A 24881-nucleotide genomic window follows, 5' to 3' on the forward strand; every position below is an offset into this window, starting at 1 on the left:
TATATGGAGTCTGATGTTTGATGATGCCTGTGTGATCATTCTTTACAAATCCAAAATCAAAGTTTTGTCTAAATACAGTTGCATATGATGTTAAACTGATTCAGGTAGATTTATATAAGTCGTTTAAAACTTTTTACTAAAAGCAGGGTTATTTATTATTATGAATGATCGTCATATTAAAGTATGTTTTAATTATATAAGAAATTAGATTTATCAATATAATGTTTGTACTAAACACGGATGAATAAATAGTATGTATTCCGACATTTTCCCTATGTCCATTAGAGGTTCAGTTCGATGGCATTAAAATGGGTTTAAGGGCAATTATTTTGAACAATCTTTCTTATTTATATTGAATATAAGGAAAAATATATTTTTCACTCTTCGCTCACTTCGGTTTTTATGAAGCAATGAAGCATCTTATTTAGATGTTTTTATGCACCAGCCAATTTTGGGCAAAAATCCGAGGAACAAAACATTAATTTGGTGTGGCCTTACTGCCAAAATAGTTTGTCTTAATGAAGACATAATACAGAAATTGTTCATTGGAGATTTTCTTCTATGCCAGTGTTTGTTATCAACATTTTGATATTTCTCATTTGATTCGAGAGTAATGACTCAAAAGACAATATTTTAGTTCATGTCATTAAGCTAAATCAAAACATAGTTTTTTCACTTTTTACAAAAAAATACATGACTTTGCAATCCTTTGTCAACATTTGAAAATATACCTTTGTCAGGAGGTCTCTGGAATGGAGATTCACTATTTGCCCATATGTCACTCCTAGGAGAATTCGATCCACTGCAAAAAGGAAAAGGCTCCCTGTCAACAGTAGTAGCTATTTCTGCTGTGCTATCGATAATTCCTTCCCTTGTACAAGTTACTTCTTTGTCAAGCAGGGATTCTTGCCCTGGTCCTTGAATTGGTGATCCCACTGTGCAAAGCATAGTCATCTCCCTTGTGAAAGTTTTTGGCCCCAGCCCAAGCATTGTGTCTTCCCCTGTGTCAGACACAGTCATTGCCCGTGAGACAGACAGAGTTGCTGCCCTTGATACCATGGTTGAGCCCACACTTCCCATGATGCTCTGCTGCAGGCGTGCTCCCCGCTTCCGCCTGAATAGCTGGCTAGGGTGGGGAACAGGAGAAAGATCTGGACCTGCAGCAGAAATAACACAATTAGGATGTACTATTGGGATAAGGATATACTAACTGTCAAGATTTATTTAAAAACATGCATCTTTAGGTTAAGTCTTCAAATAGAGACAAACAGCAGCCAACTTACATTGCAGTTGGATAAAATAGCATTGACTTCACCAGAATTTATTCCACTTGCAATAATCAATCAATAAAAGAAAAGTCAAATTTGTTGAATTCATATCCCCTACAAGAATAGGCTAAGTAGATGGCATGGAAATCAAGTGAAGTGTTGGTAAAATATTCCAACCGAAACATGTAAAACAGCTGCATTCAGATAGACTCTTATTAACATTGGATATGAGATGTTAGTTTAATCAGGGGTTCCATTAAGAATTTGAAACTGGAAGTATGAACTTCCTGACATTCAATTTTGGAAGTTTTTCACTGAAATGTGGAAGTTTAAGTCTCCAGAATACAAAATCTTTTTCAACTATATATTAAAGTATATTAAAAATTAAATAATTTGCAACTTTAACTTGCCAAATTCACAGACTTACTTATTATAAAAATTTGTTTTACTTAAAACAGTTAAACTGATTGAAATTGTGACCACAAAAGTAGTATTGACAAAAGGTTTTGATCTTTTGAACTTCCAAGCTTTCAGCCTGGGAAGTTTTCTTTAAAATTATGGAAGTTTTTGTACTTCCAACGGTTCAATTTTGGAAGTTTTAACCCATTTCTAGGGAGTAATATACTTCCAAACTTCCTTTAATGGAAGCTCTGGTTTAATGTTAGCAATTATTTGAAATAAAAGGAATATCTTGTATATAGAGTATCACTGCCACCTAGATTCCACCTACAGCTACTCATCTAGTTTTTGACCCCATGTTAACAAGTTTGAAACCAATAAGATCAAGGTCAACATTCTGATTAAGTTTCATGAAGATTGGACAAGACATTTTGCAAAAATATAGCCTCTATAGGTTTTTCTCAGGTTTGAAATTAAAACCTAGTTATTTATTCAATGGGAACTAGTTTAAACTAAGCAAATATTTCATTGCGTCAAATATTCTGATTAAGTTTCATAAAGATTGGAGCAGAAATATTGCATTTGTGTTTCCAAGATTTCTTTATGATTTGACCTAACGACCTACTGTTGACCCCATGTGACTCACTTTTAATGCATCAAGAGGAACATTTTGACCATAGTTTGAAGAAATTCTGACCAATCAATCCCAATATTTGGTTCTGTACATTATTTTCCAAAGAGTTGAACTAGTGACCTAGATTCTGACCTCATGTGACCCAATTTCAAACCAGTCAATGATTTCATCAAGGATTTTTTTTTATCAAGTTTAATAAAAATTGGACCTGATAAATTTCTTCTAGTATTTTCCTAATATTTTTTCTAAGATTTGACAATGTGACCTAGTTTTTGACCCCATATGACCCAATTTAAAATGCTGTTAGATTTTATCAAAGGTAACATTCTGTCCAGTTTGCATTTAATCTGCCCAATCATTACCATGATATGGATGGACTCATGGTTACGAATAAATAAAATATCATAAGATTTGACCCAGTGATCTAATCTTTGATCAAATGTGAAACTGTTTTAAATTTGCTCCAACATTTATAAAGGAGAAACATTTTGATTAAATTTGATGAATGGTGGACAAGATTGTCTAAAACCATGTTTTTGACCCCATATGACCCACAAGTAAGAGCATTCGAGGTTTCAACAAGGGGAACATTCAGACCAAGTTTGAACATTATCTGAACAATCCCTACCACCAAGATATGGTTACAGAGTAAGAAAAAATGGACGGATGGACAACGCCAAAACAATGTCCCCCTTCAAAAACCTTCGGTTCAGTGGGGGATAATAATAACCAAACCAGAAATTGCAATACATGTTTGAAACTTGGATTCAGTACCTGTCATGGCAGATTCACTCTCGGATGCAATGCTCTTTTCATAATTATCAAATGTTTTCCCAGCAATGTTGTAGCGATCTCTGTAAGGACTATCAATGCCACATGGTTGATCTTTATGGGAATTTCCAAATTGAAGACTAGGTGTATTTTGACTGTCACTTTTGTAAGTGTTACAACTGAATTCCATCGTGTCTTGGCTTGTTGTATTGCACGAAAATGTACTTTCACTGCTTTCAACTATTAATCCTTGTAAGCTCTGTTCAGACTGTCCATGGCTTTCATCCTTGTCCATGGTATCTATAAAATCTTCAGTGTCATGATCTATACCTTCAGTATCTTTTGTATTTGAAACTTCGATTTCACTTCTATTATCATCATTCTGAATATTTCCTGAAGAAGTGCTTGCAAATAAGTCTTCAGAAAATTCCAAAACAATATTGCACTGTTCATCTCCATCCCTAGACACCTCTTTCACTGCAACATTCTCCTCAAAGCATTCTTGTGCTGTTTCTTCAAAATATTTTTCAACTGCTTCTGGTATATCTCCCTTGTTACAAGCAAATTCACTGTCAACACTGCTATATATTCCATTTCCATGCTGACTTATAGATTGATCAGTTCCTTTATCAGGGATTTCTTTTGTCACTTGCTGCGGTTGTTTCTGTTCAAATTCCTTGTCATTACTACCAAGCTGTCTTGCAGCATCATGCTCTTCAACATTTCCACACAGAGCATCAGACAATTCTTCATCATGATTGTTACTTTGCATAAGTTCAGGATTGTCTTCAATGTCACTCTCACTAAAATTTGACAGTGGAGAGAAACTAACTTCAAACTTTCCAATGTTGTCCAAATTGTCACTTACATCAGCTTCTAACTTATGAACAGTATAATCATCCACATCAGGTTTATTTCCACCATTAACTGTTTCTCCCTGGCTGTTTTCAACACTTCCTTCCAGGCTGTTTTCAACATTTTCAATTAGTGGAGAAAACTGTAAGACACTTCCTTGAACAGATTTTGTCTTGTTAATGTTAGATACTTTATCTCTTGTAACATTTTCTGCTGAATCTTTTTCATGAGCAATATTGCTTGATCCTTGAACATTAAGTGCATGTGTTGATTGAGTAACAAATCTCTTTGAACTTATCTCATTGGCACTATGCTTAACTTCAGGCTTGATGTTTTTATTTCTTAGTAAGCTCAATATCTGGCTCATATTCCTTTTCTCTTCGCAATTTATACCAGCTGATTTGAAGCATCCATCAGGTGAAGATTTCACATTTTCATCTTTCACTGACGATTTCACAGTAGGTGGATTACAAGTTTCAATACTGTTAACAGAAAACCTTGACAGGCCATATCCTGTTCTAGGTCCATCCTCATTCACATTATCATTGGTCGTCAATTTATTTGTATTGTCCCTGAATGGACTTTCCTCACAAGCTGCCATACTGACAAAATCCTCTCTACTAGTTATAGGACTGCCAGAATGTTTGTTTGCAGCATGAGCGACCAATGGACTGGTAATGCTAGAGGCCCTTTTTGCCCCAAACACTGACCAAGGGGAGATAGGGGCTTGTGCAGATCCCTGACTATCACTGTCTGAAGACTGGGATCCCTGTCCAAACCTTGTATACATTTTCAAAACATTCTTGTTGACTCTATCCAGATCGGTATTAAAGTTTGTAATATTCACGTCAGTTGCGTCAGAATAACTAACACTGTTAAAGTCTTTTGAATACTTTCTGTCTCTACGTTCCTCTTGCTGTACATTTTCATATTCTTTCTCGTAAGATAGTTGCATTTGGTTTGAGTTGGAAGTTCCTGGACAATCCGCCTGCACATTTGGATCTACACATGGCTGTTTTGTCATCCTAGGTGGCATGAAACCCTAAAAATACAACATACACTTTAAACCTTAAGGTGTATTGCATTTTTATCTTAGACTATGTAATAATGATCCTTTCTTTCTAGTATAATAAGTGTACAGTGAAGCCAAAACCAATACTTGTCTTTGTTAATTTAGTGGCAACATGTGTGCCAAGTTTCACTTGAAAATCTTGAGCATTTTCTGAGCTATTTTCCTGGGTCAAACGGTTTCGGTTGAACCGTCTCAAATAGTAAATTAACCGACCAGCTACTACTTATTGTACATATAATTCACTTATGAACTCACCCAGTTGCAATTTGAATCGTCCATTTTGCCTGCCAGTCGGTTTTTATAGACAACACTGTAGGCTAACATTAAATTAATGCATGATAATGCTGACAACAATGCCAAGACTATAACAATACCTAAATTATGTTGTTTTTTTAAACTATTTATAGCTATAACAGGAGAATCCCCTGAGATGCCAACGCTGTTACATTTTCTCCATTGTTCCAGGGACATAAGGACAAACACAAAGATAAGAGCCTTGCTACACATATGTGCATTGTTACTGTTACAAGTGTACTGTATCCAAGATTACAATGACAGCACAACAAAAAAGCAATGAAAATATCTTGTATTTTCTCACCTCAAAATGAGTCTTGCTAAAAAGAGATATATTTACCCCTTTCCTCTTCTTGAGTCCGGCACACCTGGCCTGTGACAGGTTCCTACAAGGGACCGGCTGGCTCACCACAGGGGAGCTGGGACCTGGAGGGGAGGAGACATGGTTTATATATTTTGTTATATTAAGTGATGCATTTTTGCTGATGTTTTATACATTTTAATTTATCCAAATATTGGAGTACCTTTGGAATTACTAGTTCTTAAAATATCATTTTAAAAACCAACTACATGAGTAAGAACCAAATAACAAATAAATTGTTTTCCAATGACTACATATCAAGTTTTTGCAATAAAACATACCAGGGTTTACTCCTGTTTGATCTGCAGTGAGGCCTTCAATGAGGATGAGGTAACGGTCACTCTCGAGCTGGTCACCAGGACCAACCTCCTCAAGGCGAACATGGAGGCTGTCAAGTCGGCCACCCTTCTCATCATACAACACAGCCTGCAAAACAGACATGAATAGTTAGTGTTTCATTATCCTTTATATGTTTAAGTACAATATATAGCCAGATATAGAGACTGTACCATCTCCAGTCCCTCTTTCCATACAACACAGTCTGCAAAACAGACATGAATAGTTAGTGTTTCATTATCCTTTATATGTTTTAGTGCAATATATAGCCAGATATAGAGACTGTACCATCTCCAGTCCCTCTTTCCATACAACACAGCCTGCAAAACAGACATGAATAGTTAGTGTTTCATTATCCTTTATATGTTTTAGTGCAATATATAGCCAGATATAGAGACTGTACCATCTCCAGTCCCTCTTTCCATACAACACAGCCTGCAAAACAGACACAAATTATTAGTGTTTCATATTTCTGTATATCCTGGTATGGTTTTGGCAGTATATAGCCAGATATAGAAGCTGTACAACCTCCTATCCCTCTTACCATACAACACAGCCTGCAAAAAACCGACATAAATTATTTCGTTTTTATGTTGTCTATAGACATCTCATGCAATAATTAGCCGGATATTCATAATGTGCCGTCTCCTACCCCTCTCATCATAAAGCACAGCCTGCTATCAAAGTCAGGCATGAACAGTATTATATATAAAGTGTGTTATGTAAAGTGTTTGATTTTTTTCTATGGACTTTTGTACAGAAAATGTAGTGGTCAATTTCAAGAGTCTGGCATAGTGGTCACATGTCAATGAACTGTACTCCAAAGCTGTGAAAAGTCTCACTCAGAGAAAGTTTCTTAAAATACACTAACCTTATTAATCATTCTAGTGGTAAATGATAAGGTAGAAGCCAGGGGGCAATTATCCTCACATGAAGAAATAGTGCTGTGCGTTTGTCTCAAGTCAACACGTTTAATCACTCATATTCATGCACAATATAAAAAAAATGAGGTAATTGATAAAAACAATGCAATTCAGAGGCTCTCAGAGGGTAATTGTAAACGATCAGGCTACTAGCCAGGAGACGATTATCCTCAAATGAAGTAATAGTGCTGTGCATTCTTCACAGAGGAGGTAATTGTAAATGATCAGGGTACTAACCAGGAGACGATTATCCTCACATGAAGTGATTGTGCTGTGAATTCTTCACAGAGGAGGTAATTGTAAATGATCAGGGTACTAACCAGGAGACGATTATCTGCACATGAAGTGATAGTGCTGTGAATTCTTCACAAAGGAGGTAATTGTAAATGATCAGGGTACTAACCAGGAGACGATTATCTGCACATGAAGTGATTGTGCTGTGAATTCTTCACAAAGGAGGTAATTGTAAATGATCAGGGTACTAACCAGGAGACTATTATCTGCACATGAAGTGATAGTGCTGTGCATTCTTCACAGAGGAGGTAATTGTAAATGATCAGGGTACTAACCAGGAGACGATTATCTGCACATGAAGTAATAGTGCTGTGAATTCTTCACAGAGGAGGTAATTGTAAATGATCAGGGTACTAACCAGGAGACGATTATCCTCAAATGAAGTGATTGTGCTGTGAATTCTTCACAAAGGAGGTAATTGTAAATGATCAGGGTACTAACCAGGAGACGATTATCTGCACATGAAGTGATAGTGCTGTGCATTCTTCACAGAGGAGGTAATTGTAAATGATCAGGGTACTAACCAGGAGACGATTATCTGCACATGAAGTAATAGTGCTGTGAATTCTTCACAGAGGAGGTAATTGTAAATGATCAGGGTACTAACCAGGAGACGATTATCTGCACATGAAGTGATTGTGCTGTGAATTCTTCACAGAGGAGGTAATTGTAAATGATCAGGGTACTAACCAGGAGACGATTATCCTCAAATGAAGTAATAGTGCTGTGCATTCTTCACAGAGGAGGTAATTGTAAATGATCAGGGTACTAACCAGGAGACGATTATCCTCAAATGAAGTGATAGTGCTGTGAATTCTTCACAGAGGAGGTAATTGTAAATGATCAGGGTACTAGCCAGGAGACGATTATCCTCAAATGAAGTAATAGTGCTGTGCATTCTTCACAGAGGAGGTAATTGTAAATGATCAGGGTACTAACCAGGAGACGATTATCTGCACATGAAGTGATTGTGCTGTGAATTTTTCACAGAGTAGGTAATTGTAAATGATCAGGCTACTAGCTAGGAGATGATTATCTTCACATGAGGTAAAAGTGCTGTGAATTCTTCACAGAGGCCATAGTTGTAAATGATCAGGCTACTAACCAGGAGACGATTATCCTCACATGAAGTGATTGTGCTGTGAATTCTTCACAGAGGAGGTAATTGTAAAAGATCAGGGTACTAGCCAGAAGCCCGTTATCTGCACATGAAGTAAATTTAAGCTGTGCATTATTTGCAGAGGTGGTCGGTGATCAAAGTAGTAGACAGGGGATAATATTTTTAAGTAAGGTAATTGTAAGCTGTGCATTCTTCTCAAAGGTAGTGGTCAAAATCAAAGTAGCCATGGGACATTACTCTTGACCTGAGGTCATGGTAAGCTGTGCATTCTTCTCAGAGGAGGTAGTTATCAGTTATCAAGTTACTACCGGTAATCAAGGTGCCAGGGGACAATAGTTCTCAAATGAGGTAATTATCAGCCATGCATTCTTCTGAATAGTATCACAGTGATTCACTTTGTAATCTTCTTTAATGCGTTCCTTGAAAGTGCATCTTTCAGAACCATGGGTCAGGTGCAAGATACTGAAAGCATAGATTACTGGATGTTGCAGTTTAAAAAATACTACTGTTGATACCCATGTTTCAGAATAATGGATTCCCTGGTAAAGCAGTGTGAGTATGAGACTCAGAATGCATTTTCATTTATGGTTGTGCCAAATAAAGAACTAATAAAATTCAAATAAGCGAATAACTGAAGATTTGATAATTGATAATTAAAAGAAAATTGCAAAATAAAGTGACAAAATGAACACATTTTGAAAAGATTAACTTTAAACAGAATGCCCTGGCCCCAATTTCTCGAAACTTCTTAAGTCCTTTATAACAGGATTAAGCTAAACTCACTATTTTTGTTGTTCTATAATATGCATTATACTTCTTTAAGAGTTTTTTAAATTATATAAGAAAAATCTGTATGCTAATTAGAGGAAACACTTTCATTTATCAAAATGCATTATTAGTACGTATTTTGGCTAATTAAAATAAGCGACTTAGCCTGTTAAGCTTAAGAAGTTTCGAGAAAATGGGGCCAGTCCTATTTTCAGAATGAAAGTACTAATAAAATATATGCACTTATAAAACTTTTTGCTGATGAATAAAATTTCTGTATATTTGTAATACTTCATACCTTTCCATTGGTATCTTTATTGAAGGTTTTTAAATTTAACTTGGATGCCTTTAACAGTTTCTTATATGACATTTATTCCGACTGTTTTCAATGAAATGCTAAATAGCAAAATCTTTTCCTTTCCATATACTAGCCACTTGAAAAAATAAATACCACTTAATATTGCATCAAGGTCATGTTTACAATAACAGTATTATGCCTTGAAGTTTGTACATATACAAAAACTTTACCAATGATTTAAATAGACAATAACTTTGTAGCCACTTCAAATGAAGTTCAATCTAAAAAGAGTACAGTATCAATTAATACTTTCCAAAATGAATTATTGGTAGCTAAATAAACCCCGGGTGCTTTTAATATTGTTGTAAATTTGACTAAGATCTCTTTGAACTTGAAATAACCGAAGGCCGCTCAAGGCAGTACCATAATGCTTGTTTGCTAGAAGGCTTTTGATCCATCCATATTGAGGCGTCCCTGACATAATGATACATTGCCTTGTTTTCATTGACACAAGACCCTGTCACTTCAATCACATGTATAAGACCATCTCCTCTGGCTTCAAACAGCAACACTAAACAATTTTATGACAATAGGTTAAACAAGAGCATGTAGAACGGTATTTTAGATATGTGTGTGTTTTGAGGACAATCTTTTTCACCAATTTGTAGATGGGGCTTGGGCCTTTCAGATTAGGAAAAATTTGTCATTTTGACAAAAATTGGGAATTCAAATTCTGAATGCTTTGATAAATTGGCAGAAGAGATAAAAGAATGAGATTAAGATTTGTTTCTTGAAGAATACACCAACTCTTCCATACAAAAGTTCAGGGTTTCAATTTTATATTAGGATAAAAATCTTTTTTTCCACCATAAAATTGGGGAAATTATTTTCACATCTGGAGAAAAAAGTATGTGTTTGAGTATTGAGAATGGGGCTGAATTTCAGCCCCAAATTGGTAAGTAAAACTGACTTATGAGTACAACTGAATCGAAAGTAATAATTATGTCCTACATGCATTGTCAGGTCTGACAGGTTTCCCCCGCAGTGTACATAAGATATGTAAGATACAGTTAAATGCAAGAAGAATACACAAGATACAGATCTGTGCTTGTACTATACATAAGATACAGGTATGTTCCTATACTGTACACAAGATACAGGTCTGGTTCTGTATTGACACAAGATACAGTTATGTGCCTGTAATTCACACAAAATACAGTTACGTGCATGTACTATACACAAGATACAGATCTGTGCTTGTACTATACATAAGATACAGATATGTTCCTATACTGTACACAAGATACAAGTCTGTGCCTGTAGTTTACACAAGATACAGGTCTGTGCCTGTATTGACACAAGATACAGTTATGTGCCTGTAATTCACACAAAATACAGTTATGTGCATGTACTGTACACAAAATACAGTTATGTGCATGTACTGTACACAAAATACAGTTATGTGCATGTACTGTACACAAGATACAGTTATGTGCCAGTACTATACACAAGATACAGTTTTGTGCCTGTAATTTACACAAGATACAGTTATGTGCCTTTAATTTACATAAGATACAGTAATGTGCCTGTAATTTACACAAGATACAGTTATGTGCCTGTAATTCACACAAAGTACAGTTCTGTGCATGAACAGTACACAAATTACAGTTTTGTGCATATAATTCACACAAGATACAGTTTTGTGCATGTAATTTACACAAGATACAGTTATGTGCCTGTAATTTACACAAGATACAGTTATGTGCCTGTAATTCACATAAAATACAGTTATGTGCATGTACAGTACACAAAATACAGTTTTGTGCATGTAATTCACACAAGATACAGTTCTGTGCATGTAATTTGCATAAGACACAGTTATGTGCATGTACTGTACACAAGCCACAGTTATGTGCATGTACTGCACACAAGATACAGTTATGTGCCAGTACTGTACACAAGATACAGTTTTGTGCCTGTAATTTACACAAGATACAGTTATGTGCCTGTAATTTACACAAGATACAGTAATGTGCCTGTAATTTACAAAAGATACAATTATGTGCCTGTAATTCACACAAAATACAGTTCTGTACATGTACAGTACACAAAATACAGTTTTGTGCATGTAATTCACACAAGATACAGTTTTGTGCATGTAATTTACACAAGATACAGTTATGTGCCTGTAATTTACACAAGATACAGTTATGTGCCTGTAATTCACACAAAATACAGTTCTGTGCATGTACAGTACACAAAATACAGTTTTGTGCATGTAATTCACACAAGATACAGTTTTGTGCATGTAATTTACACAAGATACAGTTATGTGCCTTTAATTTACACAAGACACAGTTATTTGCATGTACTGTACACAAGATACAGTTATGTGCCTGCGCTGTACACAGGATACAGTTATGTGCATGTACTGTACACAAGATACAGTTATGTGCCTGTAATTCACACAAAATACAGTTCTGTGCATGTACAGTACACAAAATACAGTTTTGTGCATGTAATTCACACAAGATACAGTTTTGTGCATGTAATTTACACAAGATACAGTTATGTGCCTTTAATTTACACAAGACACAGTTATTTGCATGTACTGTACACAAGATACAGTTATGTGCCTGCGCTGTACACAGGATACAGTTATGTGCATGTACTGTACACAAAATACAGTTCTGTGCCAGTAATTTACACAAGATACAGTAATGTTCCTGCTTTTTAAACAAAGAAACAGTGTCATGCTTATAGTGTACACACAATACAGTTTTACAACTGATGAATATTATTTAAGTGTAAAAAATAGTGTGTTTTTAATATAAAACAAGAGCTGTCACAGAGACAGCACACTCAACTATTCTGCCGTTTTAAGTTTAAGGATTGCAAAGTTTTGGTGAAACGTGCATGGGATCACTGTTAAATTAGATTACATGCAAAACCTTAACCAGTAAAAACAGTAAGATGCAAAATTTGCATTGTATGCAAGATAGAGTAATCATACTTGATTCTATAAAATTTCAATGCAATACATGAAGTAGTTGTAGAGTTATTGATTTATGTGCTTACATGCCAAATCTTAACCAAAATTTATAAGTCGAATAAGAATGGGGGCAAAATTAATATTGTATGCAAAATAGAGTTACTTAACTTAATAAATTGAGAAGGTTGGATGGTTGGGAGCCCTTGTATAAAGTTTCAATGCATTTGATGTATTTTGGTGAGATATTGACCGTTGCAATTACAACCTTAACCAGAATTGTATAATAAAGGGCCTTAAAATGCAAATTAGAGTTATCTAACTTGGTTATATTAGTAAGTTGGATGGTTCAGTACCATTTTATAAAGTCTAAATAGTTTATTTAATTGTTGTGGAACAAATTGTAAAAAACCTTTGGTTTTAAACTTTTTAAATTTTAAATACAAAACTGACTCAAATAGCCTTATCTTCTTAGATCAATGGCACATAAAACAAAAGCAACGGTTACTTTGTAACTTTGTATAGTTGTCACCTTCTTTTCAGCCTGACAAAGCATCACATGACCTTTCAACATGACTGCTATTGTTTGCACCTCTCGTTGTATATGATACAGTACTGGTTTACCATATATACATGACAGCAGGAGTCAGAGCAGGTGCTCAATAATGGCACCAATGGGATGCCTTTCATCCAAACAAATTGCATTTTTTGGGAGTTAGAGTTAAGGTAAACCTTGTTCATGTTGCAGGATCAGAATATATCAACCAACAAAAAGATCCCTGGCATTTATTAACACATAAACGTTTCATAAGATGTTTACCATATTTTTCAAACCAAATGATATATCAACCTAATATGTTATGCAAGATGGACTTGTATTCACTGAATCTTCAAATGCATCAACTTTAACAAAATGCTGACAAGTAAGTCATGTCGCCTACGGTGTTACATCTATTACAGATGCATCAGTCTAAAATAGATGCATCACATCTTTAATGTAACTACGCTATTCTTAATAGGACAACTTCAATGAGTGGTTGTCTTTAAATCTATTTTTGATTATGCATTTAAACTCTCATTATTTACACCACAAAATCATTAAAGTGGTATTTTGTTTACAGAAATGTTTTTAATTATTTTTGCAAGTGCGGTGTATTTCTAAGTACAACTTGAAACTGATGTTCAAATAAACAATGAAAAGAAATGAAAGCACTCCTAAACAAATCACTTAACAGCTAAATGATGCTTTTTGGCAAAAGTACATCCTGTCCATGTGCCAAAGGCAGTTTTTATGGTTTTGATATTCATAACACTATCAACTGTAATAATTTATCCACAGATTTACAACTCAAGTTTCTATATTTAGGTAATGGCAAACGAAGAACAAAGTAATTGTTTAAGTTCTTCAATGGAAGTGATTATTTGCAGATCATAAAATATTTGTTAGCAAGTGAAAAATGGTGAAAAACAATAAATCTAAATTTAAGAGTGTGTTCTTCATTAGTTGAAAACCATAATTCATGTGTGCAATGAGCCTAGATGAACGAAAGACAATCACATGACGCTTAATCTCTTTGATGGCACGTTTCTGACAGATAATATACATGGGCAGATCTTCATCAGTACAAGGATTTACTAGCAAAGAGATAACTACTGACGAAAGTAAATACACATATTGGACAATAAAATCATCAACTTAAAGCTTGTTGTCAGTGACTAACTGTATAAATAGGCTTCTCATAATCTGGTGTTGATTTCAAAATGATGGCCCTATAGGCAGGGTGACATACTATTTAATGGTCACGCTGTGGTCTCTCCCTGGATTTTATTACAATAACAACATATCTTGTTCCCAAATGATATTCTGATGAAAAGGAAAAAAGGGTAAGCAGGTTAAGTTCAAACGCCAGACTACAAGAAACCACTGGACTCCAAGGTACGTCATTATTCTAATGTAATCTTTAAATTTCACATATTTTTGAAAAAATGTAAAAAAAATACAAGGTTCAAATATCTAAGATTGCATATATGTAATTCATTGCTGACAACATTTTGGATGTATCAAAATGCTTCAAAATTTACTCTACTTAAGTAGCAAAAACATCATTTTGGTAGAAAACCTATTGAATGAGAAATAATTAAAATTCAGTTATTAATTTCTAAAAATTTCAAAATAGAATGAACCAAAAGCAATACTTTCAACATGGCTTCTTCCTTTACCATGTGTAGCTAACAAATAAGAAACGTACAGGCAATATTTTCTATCTTTACTAAAAAGTATTTCATGACCAACATATCAGAATGCCCTGACTACAACATTCAAAAGAAGGATATACAAGGTTCCTTTTCTGTGGTATCCTTGGTATTAGTCTTTCATTCAAAAACAAAATAAGATTATATCTTAATTAGGGATGCAAACAAATATTCGAATATTCGATCAAACGTTTGGTATTCGAATGTCAAAATTGGTATTCGAATATTCGGAAAAAAGAGTAATGATACTAATACTGTTCATAAAGTTTGTTTGTTTTGTTTTTACAACGACTGGCCCCTAATGCCAGAGGTGTGAATGTGATGACAATACACTAAACATGCGTCATATGTCATTTAGGGACATATCGTCGGGTACTGTAAAAAGTCCCCCTACTTTTACAATAACTGACTAGGAATCAGCTTTAACACCAATGTTTTGTTTTGGCTGCAAATTAAGCTGTGCAACGTAGCTTAAATCGCCGTGATGATATGAATGCCATGTGCTACATTAACGTTGTTACATATATGTGCTTTAAATTGTTTTCCATGTTTCGATACAATGTTCGCGCTTTGAAATGTAAATGTATAGTATAGCGTTTTAGGATATATCAACTCTATTGATGAACACTGGATGAGTCAAATCCAGATGTGTTTTCGTTTTATTATTTCACCGTATAGTTCCCCGAGGTGGTTTGGGTTTTCCATAGATATATTAGTCAATTTAGAGGTCAATCTCAGAACGAGGCTGCTTGTCCTACAGAAAGACCATCCGTTGACGCAAAACGCTATTTGACTAAGAATCCAATTAATTTCACATTGTTTACACATATAAAGGCAACGGAATTGAAATTATTCGATTTTGTTGTTTGTCTGTTTATAATGTATTGTTTTTTTCTTCATGAAAATTGAGAATTTCAAAGGCTTATTTGGAGAAATCGGGGTCCACCGCTATGACAAATAGGGTCAAATTGCCCCGACTATTACTTAAACGTATGATAATAGTAGTTTACTACATCTTTCAAAATATGTATTTCGGTAATCGAATATTCGATGGAAAGAATAACTGAATATTCGATATATCAATTTTGCCATTCGTTTGCATCCCTAATCTTAATACATGTAAGAAACTTGACCTCCTAGTTACCACTCATTACCTTGGTGGTCGAGCCCGGGTGCTTGAGAAGGCCGTCATGCCAGGTCTTTGCTTTCTTGTGCTTCTGATGAGTGTACAGAACCTTCGATAGAAATAAAAACATGAGCTCAAAATAAAATTTATATTGGTTAGTTAGAAGTAAACAGACTCTTAGCTTTAAAAATCTGACACCAAAATAGGTGGAAAGTTAAGTTCAAAAGGTTCCTTCAAGGACACAGAAAATATAGGACATTAGACCATCCATGTCATTAATTGCTTACCAAAACTATTTTCTTAAAGCCTTTTCACAGCAAATTTGCATATCAAGAAGCAACAAATTACTAGTTTATGATTTATTTATTGTGTCTATAAATTTAAATAAAAATCAAAGCAATAACTTCTGAATTTAGGCAAAGCATTTTCCCTCATATGATATTGTCTTTTTATGATGACACAAAGCATTCAACAATTCTTACCACAAACATTTTCTCCATTAATCTTTCATGGAGAAGTCATTTTCATCATATCAGATTTTGGCTGATTTCCTGAAAATATGAAAAAGAAATAAGACTTGCCTCAGCAACACAAAATGTCAACAAATAAGAAAAAAAATAATGAAAAACACAGAAATCTGTTAATTTTTAAAATAATAAAGAAGTGCTTTATTTATTTTATTTTATAGAGTCTGATCACATGGCCTTAGCCTAGAAGCAATTTAACTTCATCATCTTAGTTTATCCCAGTAGATACATGTAAACAAGATTGCATGCCTGGTCCAAATTACATGAAACCTTACAGCAGGAGTAAGCGAAGCACACTATTTTGGTGTTGGTATAATGTGTAATATTTACATTTTTAAGCATTTTTGGACTTAAAAAAGAAATTATCTTTATGACAATCACATTAAATGAAATTTTAATTAATAAGTCAAGATTTAGTAAGAAAATTGGTGCTGGGGTGAATTTGACCTGTCTACAATGAAATTAGCCACATAAGCTGGTTATAATTAAAAAGACAGGTGACCATGCGACTTTCTCTTTCAAAATTTTGCTTTCAAAATACTTCATATTTTTTTAAATATCAAATTAATATCTCCTTCAATCATAGTTTAGATTTTTGACATTTAGATTTGACTGTTTCCTCTATTCATTATTTTACGTTTATTTATCTCTAATACAAGTATATGACTAGTTGCTTAAACTTGCCGCTGTGACGGGTCTCACTTCTGATCAAACTAGAATGTGGATTTGATTACATGACTTTAATAAACAAGCAAATTTGTTGAATTGATATCCCCCGCCTGATTAAGCAAAGTTCATGGATTGGAAATGAAAAGTAGGTGGAATATTCCTATATTAACATGTAATATGGCTGCAGAAAAATGGACCGTGATGAATATTGGATACAAGTTTGAGTTTGTTTGGAATTATTTGAAATAAAAGTTTTGTATATAGACTAACATTTGTAATAGTTTCTATGAATTTAAATGATTCCAAAGTGAAAGTTCAGTTTTGTCTGTAGTGATAACAGTAAGGAAAAATTGTCCATAAATATAACACTTTAATTGATTTGACCTAGTGACCTAGTTTTTGACCCCACTCCCGAAACCTTTGATTTGGCAGGGGATAATAACATACTTTGAACACCATACTTTGTTTGGAGTTTTCAATTGAATGAACATAATAACAATAATGACACACTGTTGTGCCAGCTATTTTCCCAGATAGAATTGGCAACGATTTGGTGACGCCAAACTATACTAGCACATAAATACAGTCCCGTTTGGACACAACACGACCTAACTGTTTAATATCTATTTTCAGACACGAAAGCCACTGCAGCAATGCAAGAGAACACAGATTGCCAGTATAGACAGATCAAACATTTGTTTGTGCTGCTTAACATGGCCTTCTACAAGGGTCCGATACTCTAAAGCTAAAACGAAACCAAGTGACAACAAAGTGTTAAGCAAAAGCTTATAAAATCTGTAAACAAATAAACAAGAGAATGGGGTTTGAAGGTCATCCGTACATATTGCGGAAAGATTCACAAGATGACAATTTGACCCCAGCTAAGACATTTCTGGTTGTCTTCATGGCAGTGATCAATGTGTTCATGTTCTTGGGAAACCTTCTCTCAATTGTGACGATATGTTCAACTCCGAAACTCCGGCGGCAGGTGTCCTATTGGTTTGTGATGAACCTCGCCATCATCGACTTCATAATCTCCATTACAGTCGTGCCATTAAACACAATCTGGGAATATTATGGCACCTGGCCATTCAGTAGAATTACATGTGAGTTCTTCACATTCGCAGACATTGCCTTCAGTACAATATCAGCATACTCCATAGTGCTAGTCTCATTAGATAAATACATCTTCATTACCTATTCGATACATTACTTTGAAAAAATGACCCGGAAAATTGCTGTGATACTTATTGTTGGTGTTTGGGTATTTGTGTTTATATTTTCAATAATATCCCTCCTAACGGAAGTGGGAACGGATGAAAACTTCAAGGACCACTTCCTCCTTACGGACAATGACTCGAGTACATGTATCTTTGTGATGACAGACATGTATGTGATACCATCAGCAATCATCAGCTTCTTCATTCCTTTCATCATTCTCTGTTTTACCAGTTCAAGAATAGTGTGCATAGCCAGTCGACATATCCGCAAAATACATTCCGTGCCTCAGACATTCACTATCAGTTCAGATACAGACTCTGATGGGGTAAAAATATTTCTGACCAAAACAAAACCACCAAATGTAGTATTGACTGCTATTTCACCTCTAGCACATCCCGAAGAACACGTACGTGCACAACCTGAACAAGAAGATGATGCTAACCACACCCACATTGATCATATCAGGATACAAACCCATGACTCTACAGATCTGAACGAAAAAGCTGGACATACAGAGACATCCTTTTATACATCCCTTGACCATGCTCAAAACACACCTGAGAAAGACGATGCAATCATGCAGAGTGACAATACAGAATACCATCAAAAACCTATCACTGAACTCGATACAATACAGGAAAGTTTTACAGATGAGAAGGACACCTTTGAAAAGGAGCTCAATGGTCTCTGTACATTAAGGAAAATAAGATCTCAATCATTTCCCAGATCTGATTCCCTGAAATCCTCAAGTTCACCAAAAGGACAAACCAATGTTAAACGATCAAATTCACTTAAAGTAAACAATCTCAGGAAGGCTGATAGTCTCAGATCTTTAGCCATTACCAAAAGTGAAAGCAGCCGAAGCGTCAGAGTAAATACCACAAAGAGATCTAGATATTGTAAACTGTTTGGAACTATTACAATTGTCATTGTCTGTTTCATTGTCATGTTTGCCCCATTTAACATTGCCATCACAATTGATGTGTGGTGCCACTGTGTCCATCCCTGGGTGTATGAGGACATACTAGCCGTTCTTTACTACATGCATTCCCTTGTCAATCCTTACATTTACATGGCAACTGACCGGAGATATAAAGCTGCACTGAGGGTCATGTGGACCAAATTTCACACAATTTTCTGGAATAAACAGAAATTATAAAAAAACATATCTTTCATATGATAAATTGTTCTCATCACTGTTAAAAAGTACTAATTCATTAATCAAAACTGTTTCAATAACATCATACAGTGTTATAAATTAGGATTGTTTTATGTAATTTATAAAATCAATTAAGTATATATATCACAACATGTAATGTTTTCTGAATTCATTAGAAAAAAATATGAAAATATTATGTTTAATGTTTTGTTATATTTGTTACAACTTTGTTAAAAATAAATATGGAAAAAAACTTGGCATGCTTTCTTTAGAACTTGGAGTGAGGTATCGTGTAATTGCTACTTTTCTATATCTTTTCAAAACTATGAGCTTTAATGGTCAGTTCAGGCAAAGTTTCTTTGATTTTGTAAGTTAAAACTTTAATTTGATTTGTGACACACGAAAAAGTATTTAACAGGAATTCTTGACCTTACACAACAAATTGTTGTACACTTCTTAATAAGATGGCTTTAACTGTACTAGTTTCATGCTTTGTAAATGAAATTGTAAAAATAATATACAGTGATTTTTTCTGACCATTTTTTGGCCAAAATCTGGCTCCATCATGTATGCTGAAACATTGTATTTTCCAAAATGTGACAAGAATTGGAGTAATCTTAAAGAAACAAACTTTTTAATTTCAATTTGTCTACAAAAGTTTGTAAAAGCATTGTTGATCGTTTTTAAGCAAAGTTGGAATTCAAAATTTTAGTAAAAAAAAAAGCATTTATCCCAATTAGAAAGGCCCATCACCTATTCCCAAAATGGTGAAAAAAACCACTGCTACATATCTAATTGATCAACTGAATAAATCAACGAACTAACAGAAGGAAATAGAGTTGATTGATGATTAGATAATTCTTAATAGAAAGTGTTTTAACTTTTTTTACTGAGCGTGTTGTAATTAAACACAAACTGTACAACGTAATATAAAAATTTAAACTGTTGCAAATCCTCATCATCAAGCAAAGAAATAAATGGTGCAATTTATCAACAGTTACAAAAATAAAAGGAGGGACTGGCGCTTTTGCAACAAACTGACAATATATTGCTTCTATTTCGTACAATAGAAGAAAAGTTTTGTTCTCTAAAATTCATCAAACTATCAATTCATTATCTAATTTTTAGATGGTAAAATGTAAATTTAATATTAGCCTTATTACAATTCCGTTCAGGTAAAGTTAAATTGTGCATGAAAATTGTATGTTTGTTTGATCATCTTTTCACATTATGACGAATAAAATTGGGGCCTTGTGGGGGCTCCGACTCGCGACCATCGAAACAATAGCATCACAATCTAGCGACTGAACTAACCTGCCTGCGAAATCTAACCCTCAAACTCTATACACCCCTTGCTCACGAGTCCTACAGGCCGATCCAGGCCTTCCTGCCTTGTACTTCTGACACTAGTAAAGTAAATCTGGGGGGATAAGTTTGCCTGGTGTTTGGCTTGAAACTAAAAAACAAGCCCGCAAGTTCAAATCAAATATGGGTTATGATGTCCTTTATATTCAGGTTTGTGAATTAATGTCACATGATAAACCAGCACTATTTCGATTTCAGACTGGCAGTTGTACATGTTACACATGTAGACTAGATTTCTTAACAAACATGGGTACCGGTAGTATAGTTTCATGTTGAAAGTTTTAAGTTTAAGAATGAAAAGTCAAAAATGGTATTGATGTCTGGATTTTTTATATTAAAGGATGCCGTAGGTGCACTTTCCGGCATAAAGTCGCATATTTCCTGGTCTTGAATGCCTACATTAACTAGAATCCAGAGTAGGTATACTCAACAAGCACATATTGGATTGGAAACTCCCTGAAGAAATAATTTTCATACCCCCTCAGAAAGTGTTGCAGAAAATTTCGCCAGTTTCTCGCATTGAAGACAAATGGTAATCTCTGTTAATTTCGGTCAGCTTTGCTGTAAATTAGCATGGTCTTGTAAGTCAAAACATTTGTATGTTCATGTAATTAGAAATTCATATATGACCTTTTTGGACTAATATAATTTGATATCAAGAATTAAGAAATGTTTGAATGATTAAAATCATTGATAAATAACTCTATTATTCTTCGTAAAGTCTTGTCCCATATCCGTGAAATTAGAACAAAACTAGAGATTGCTTTTTTGAAAAAGCGCTTGTCTCCCCTATTGTGTGCCGAGAAAAAATAAATGATGGACATGAAATTTCTAATTTTGAACTGGAGATGATCCAACAGTGAGGTTTGGTTTATTCACCTGTATTAAATAGTGAACATCTACTGCAACCTTGACCTCAAAATCAATAGGGGTCATCTACTAGTTATGACCAACGAGTGTACCAGTATGAAGTTCCTGGGTGCAAGCATTCTTTATTTATTGAGCAGAAACGAAGTGTGACATACAGCAGGAATATAACTTAGCACTCGCCCACTCGCCAATGGCAATCTTTTTCCGATCTGGGCGACTGAAAATCAAAAGAAATTTGCCCGAGTGACGAGTCCGATATTTTCGTAGGGGTCAGAATAATATGCTCCCTGTCGCCGAGAAAACCCTCTTGCAAAAGAGTACCTGGCGCCGGGAAATAGGATAATTGCGAGAGCCAATCACGCATCAGAAAAATCCAATATGGCCGCACCCATGTAGACTTATGAGGAAATTTATTGACGGCGTTACAAAGCTTGCAAGGCCTAATAACAAAAGCATTTTGAAGAATATGAAAAAATAAACGGCCAGTGCTTAAATACTTCCTTAAATGGTCGCCAATACCGATCAAAAAAAGTTCGCTCGAATGGCGAGTGGCGAACTACCGTCCATGGCCGTCCAATACCGATCATGGTTTGGTTTGTTTTTAGTACGTCTGCTGGTTTTGTAAAATATTACTGTGAATTGTATAAACTTGACAGTATTAAAACATGAAACAAGTGATACACACAAAAGGCCCCTTGCTATACCAAAAGGTGAAGAAACGCCTTTTGAAAACATTCAGGCAGAAAACATTTTGAGAACCTTAACAAAGCTGCCTATGCCTATTTGAATTGTTTTAAACCTGTCATTCCCTTGTAAAAAGCAATGGGTGAGTCAGTGATTTAAATTGGATGTAAATAAAATATGTAAAAGCTATGAGCCCAGCTGGCTAGTGGTCCAGAAAAGTTATATCCCTGTACAGACTGACCGACTGATCATAAAATCAATAGAGGTCATCTACTAGTCATGACCAACTTGCATACCAAGTATGAAGTTCCTGGGTGCAAGCGTTCTTTAGTCACTGAGCAGTAACTGTTTCTTCACCTCAAGGTCACGGCGACCCTGACCTTTGACAGGGATGATAACAGAGCCAAGTTGCCAATCCTGAAAATGTCTGCGTGGGGTTCAGGGGGCCGCTGAAGGTCCCGATGGGTCCAGGGCAAAGCCCTGGTGGGGGGACAAGGGGGGCGAAGCTTTCCGTATTTCAGGGATTCTAATACCCTTTTTTGCCTTAGAATAGTGTTCAAGGAGTACATCTTTCGGTTTGGTAGATATAATTATGTACAACACGATACATCCACAATCAGAACAATTATCAGGAATCTTAGCAGTGAAGTTTAACACCTTTGTCTTTAAACAAAGTTAAATTTACTTTTTTTACCTGAAGTCACAGGCATTAGACATGTACCTGACATTTTGGTTCAGTTGTCCACTTCCCATAAAACTCAACTGGCTATGATCAAATGCCTGTGTATGAACAGTCTACACTGTGGGATGTTTGATTTATAATAATGAACAACATATCGATTATCATGCTTGCAAATGTTTATTGTAAAAGTGTTAATTATTCAATTTTTATGTATCATAAAAAGAGTATTTATTCCATTTTCTGCACATTTGATGAGAATATAGTGTTATTAATTATTATATATATATTATTCCAAGTAATATCCAAACGGGACTTAAATGCTTTGGCAGCGTAGCCGTTGTGGACATGGTGGACTTTGACGTATTCTGGTCCCTAAGCCAGATTATTTCCCCTCATGGTGTTACATGAGTCCAGTAGAACACAAACTAGATTGTCCCACGGCAGTTCAAGTCTCTCAAACAGGCTTTCAAATTCTATGAAAATTGATTCAGAATCAGCCCTAGTGATTTTTAAGATTCAAATGTCTCAACACTATTTTTTTCTCTATAGCAGAAAAATAGCTGCAACAGTTTTCTCATTGTGTTTGTTGACTTGTCTTAGTTGAAACAAAACCGAGATCCATTAACTCCTCCACATGTTCATCATTGAAATGGCTAGCCACTCCGTAAGTCATCTTGTATGATGCTGTACACCTTTGAAGTTTTAATTCGCTGAGAGCTTTTGTATCTTTGGCAAGTGTGTTAAGTAAGACACACTACTGTGGTGCCAGGGAGCATGTTCAGCCATAAATCCAAGTATCATGGCCTCTGGATTGAATTGTCAGTCATTGACAGGAATAACTGGATGCACTGGCTGAGGTGTCTGTTCATCCCTGACTTTTGTAACCATCAACATAACTGGAAATACACTCACAACTATAGAATTTAAATCTCACTCAAACTGGGTCCTCAAGAAGTTTTGTTGAACTGTCTCAAATAGAAAATAAAATGACTGCCTCTACGTAATATGTATTACTACTACAAAATATTTATTCATTTTTTTGTTTAAATTTGAACCAAACCAATTTTCATTTGAACCTCCCATTATGGTCAACAGCCACTTCTTATTGAGAACAAAGCTTCAAACATTATGAGAATAATAAAGAAACGGTTTACAGCGTAAACTTCAATCGGCCAAATAAAATTTGTAAAATAAAAATCGATAGTTATGACACAATCCGAATCGGGATGTCCGAAATAATGCTACATGCGCAAAATTCATTATCAGTTTGATCACTTTCTATTTACTTAAAAAGAAACGTTTTGGGAATTTCTCTTAAAAATAAATGGCAAATATACCCTTAAAATCGACGAATCGATGTTTTTAGAAGTTGGTGGTGGTCGTTTTTTTCCAATTTTCCAATACCCGTTTATTCGTCTTCGTCGTCTGTCATATCCGGATACGACCATCCGGATACTGTCTTCTAGTCCCATCGGTAATTTCCGTAATCACCGGATGCTATCTTAACCAATCATATAGCTCGATTGCCAAGACGTAAATAGGTTCGTTAATTTCCGGCTTTACGCTTCCGGAAAACTCACCTTTCGTACCCATATTGTTCGAACTGAGCTCGATTCGCTCCCTGTACCCCTCCCCCCTAGAAAAAACTCAACGGATTTACATTAATCTCAAAATCGATCCGTGAGGCCTTAAATCCGGAATTCCGGATTAATCCGGAATTTTATCATCCCTGCCTTTGACCTACTGATCTCAAAATCAATAGGGTTCATCTGCTAGTCATGACCAACTAGCATACCAAGTATGAAGTTCCTGGGTGCAAGCGTTCTTAAGTTATTGAGTGGAAACCGTTTCTTCACCTCAAGGTCACAATGACCTTGACCTTTGACCTACTGATCTCAAAATCAATAGGGTTCATCTATTGGTCATGACCAACTAGCATACCA

The 24881-nt window shown here is 35.2% G+C and overlaps 2 protein-coding genes across 2 annotated transcripts in view; one reads left to right on the forward strand and one right to left on the reverse strand.

Annotated features, from left to right (window-relative positions):
* Positions 1–24635, reverse strand: part of LOC128216674 (protein ZGRF1-like) — a gene marked incomplete at its 3' end in the record, with an annotated part of 55347 nt that extends 30712 nt beyond the window's left edge. The window contains exons 1-7 of the mRNA XM_052923312.1: positions 22553–24635; positions 16244–16312; positions 15790–15870; positions 5936–6080; positions 5634–5719; positions 3076–4969; positions 732–1157 (exon numbers count right to left, since the gene is read on the reverse strand). Of these exons, the coding sequence (XP_052779272.1) occupies positions 732–1157; positions 3076–4969; positions 5634–5719; positions 5936–6080; positions 15790–15870; positions 16244–16261 (2650 nt within the window). The remainder of the gene's footprint in view (positions 1–731; positions 1158–3075; positions 4970–5633; positions 5720–5935; positions 6081–15789; positions 15871–16243; positions 16313–22552) is intronic.
* Positions 13576–19578, forward strand: LOC128209833 (tyramine receptor tyra-2-like). The gene is made up of 2 exons (XM_052914076.1): positions 13576–14318; positions 17591–19578. The coding sequence occupies exon 2, from the start codon at positions 17775–17777 to the stop codon at positions 19335–19337; it is 1563 nt and encodes a 520-aa protein (XP_052770036.1). The 5' UTR covers positions 13576–14318; positions 17591–17774; the 3' UTR covers positions 19338–19578.
* Positions 24636–24881: the final 246 nt, after the last annotated feature.

The sequence above is a fragment of the Mya arenaria genome, chromosome 2 (assembly GCF_026914265.1).
Source record: "Mya arenaria isolate MELC-2E11 chromosome 2, ASM2691426v1".
Taxonomy (NCBI): domain Eukaryota; kingdom Metazoa; phylum Mollusca; class Bivalvia; order Myida; family Myidae; genus Mya; species Mya arenaria.

What these genes read in the sequence shown, in the direction of transcription:
- LOC128209833 (XM_052914076.1), top strand. Translation starts at nt 17,775, where the DNA reads ATGGGGTTTGAAGGTCATCCGTACATATTGCGGAAAGATTCACAAGAT.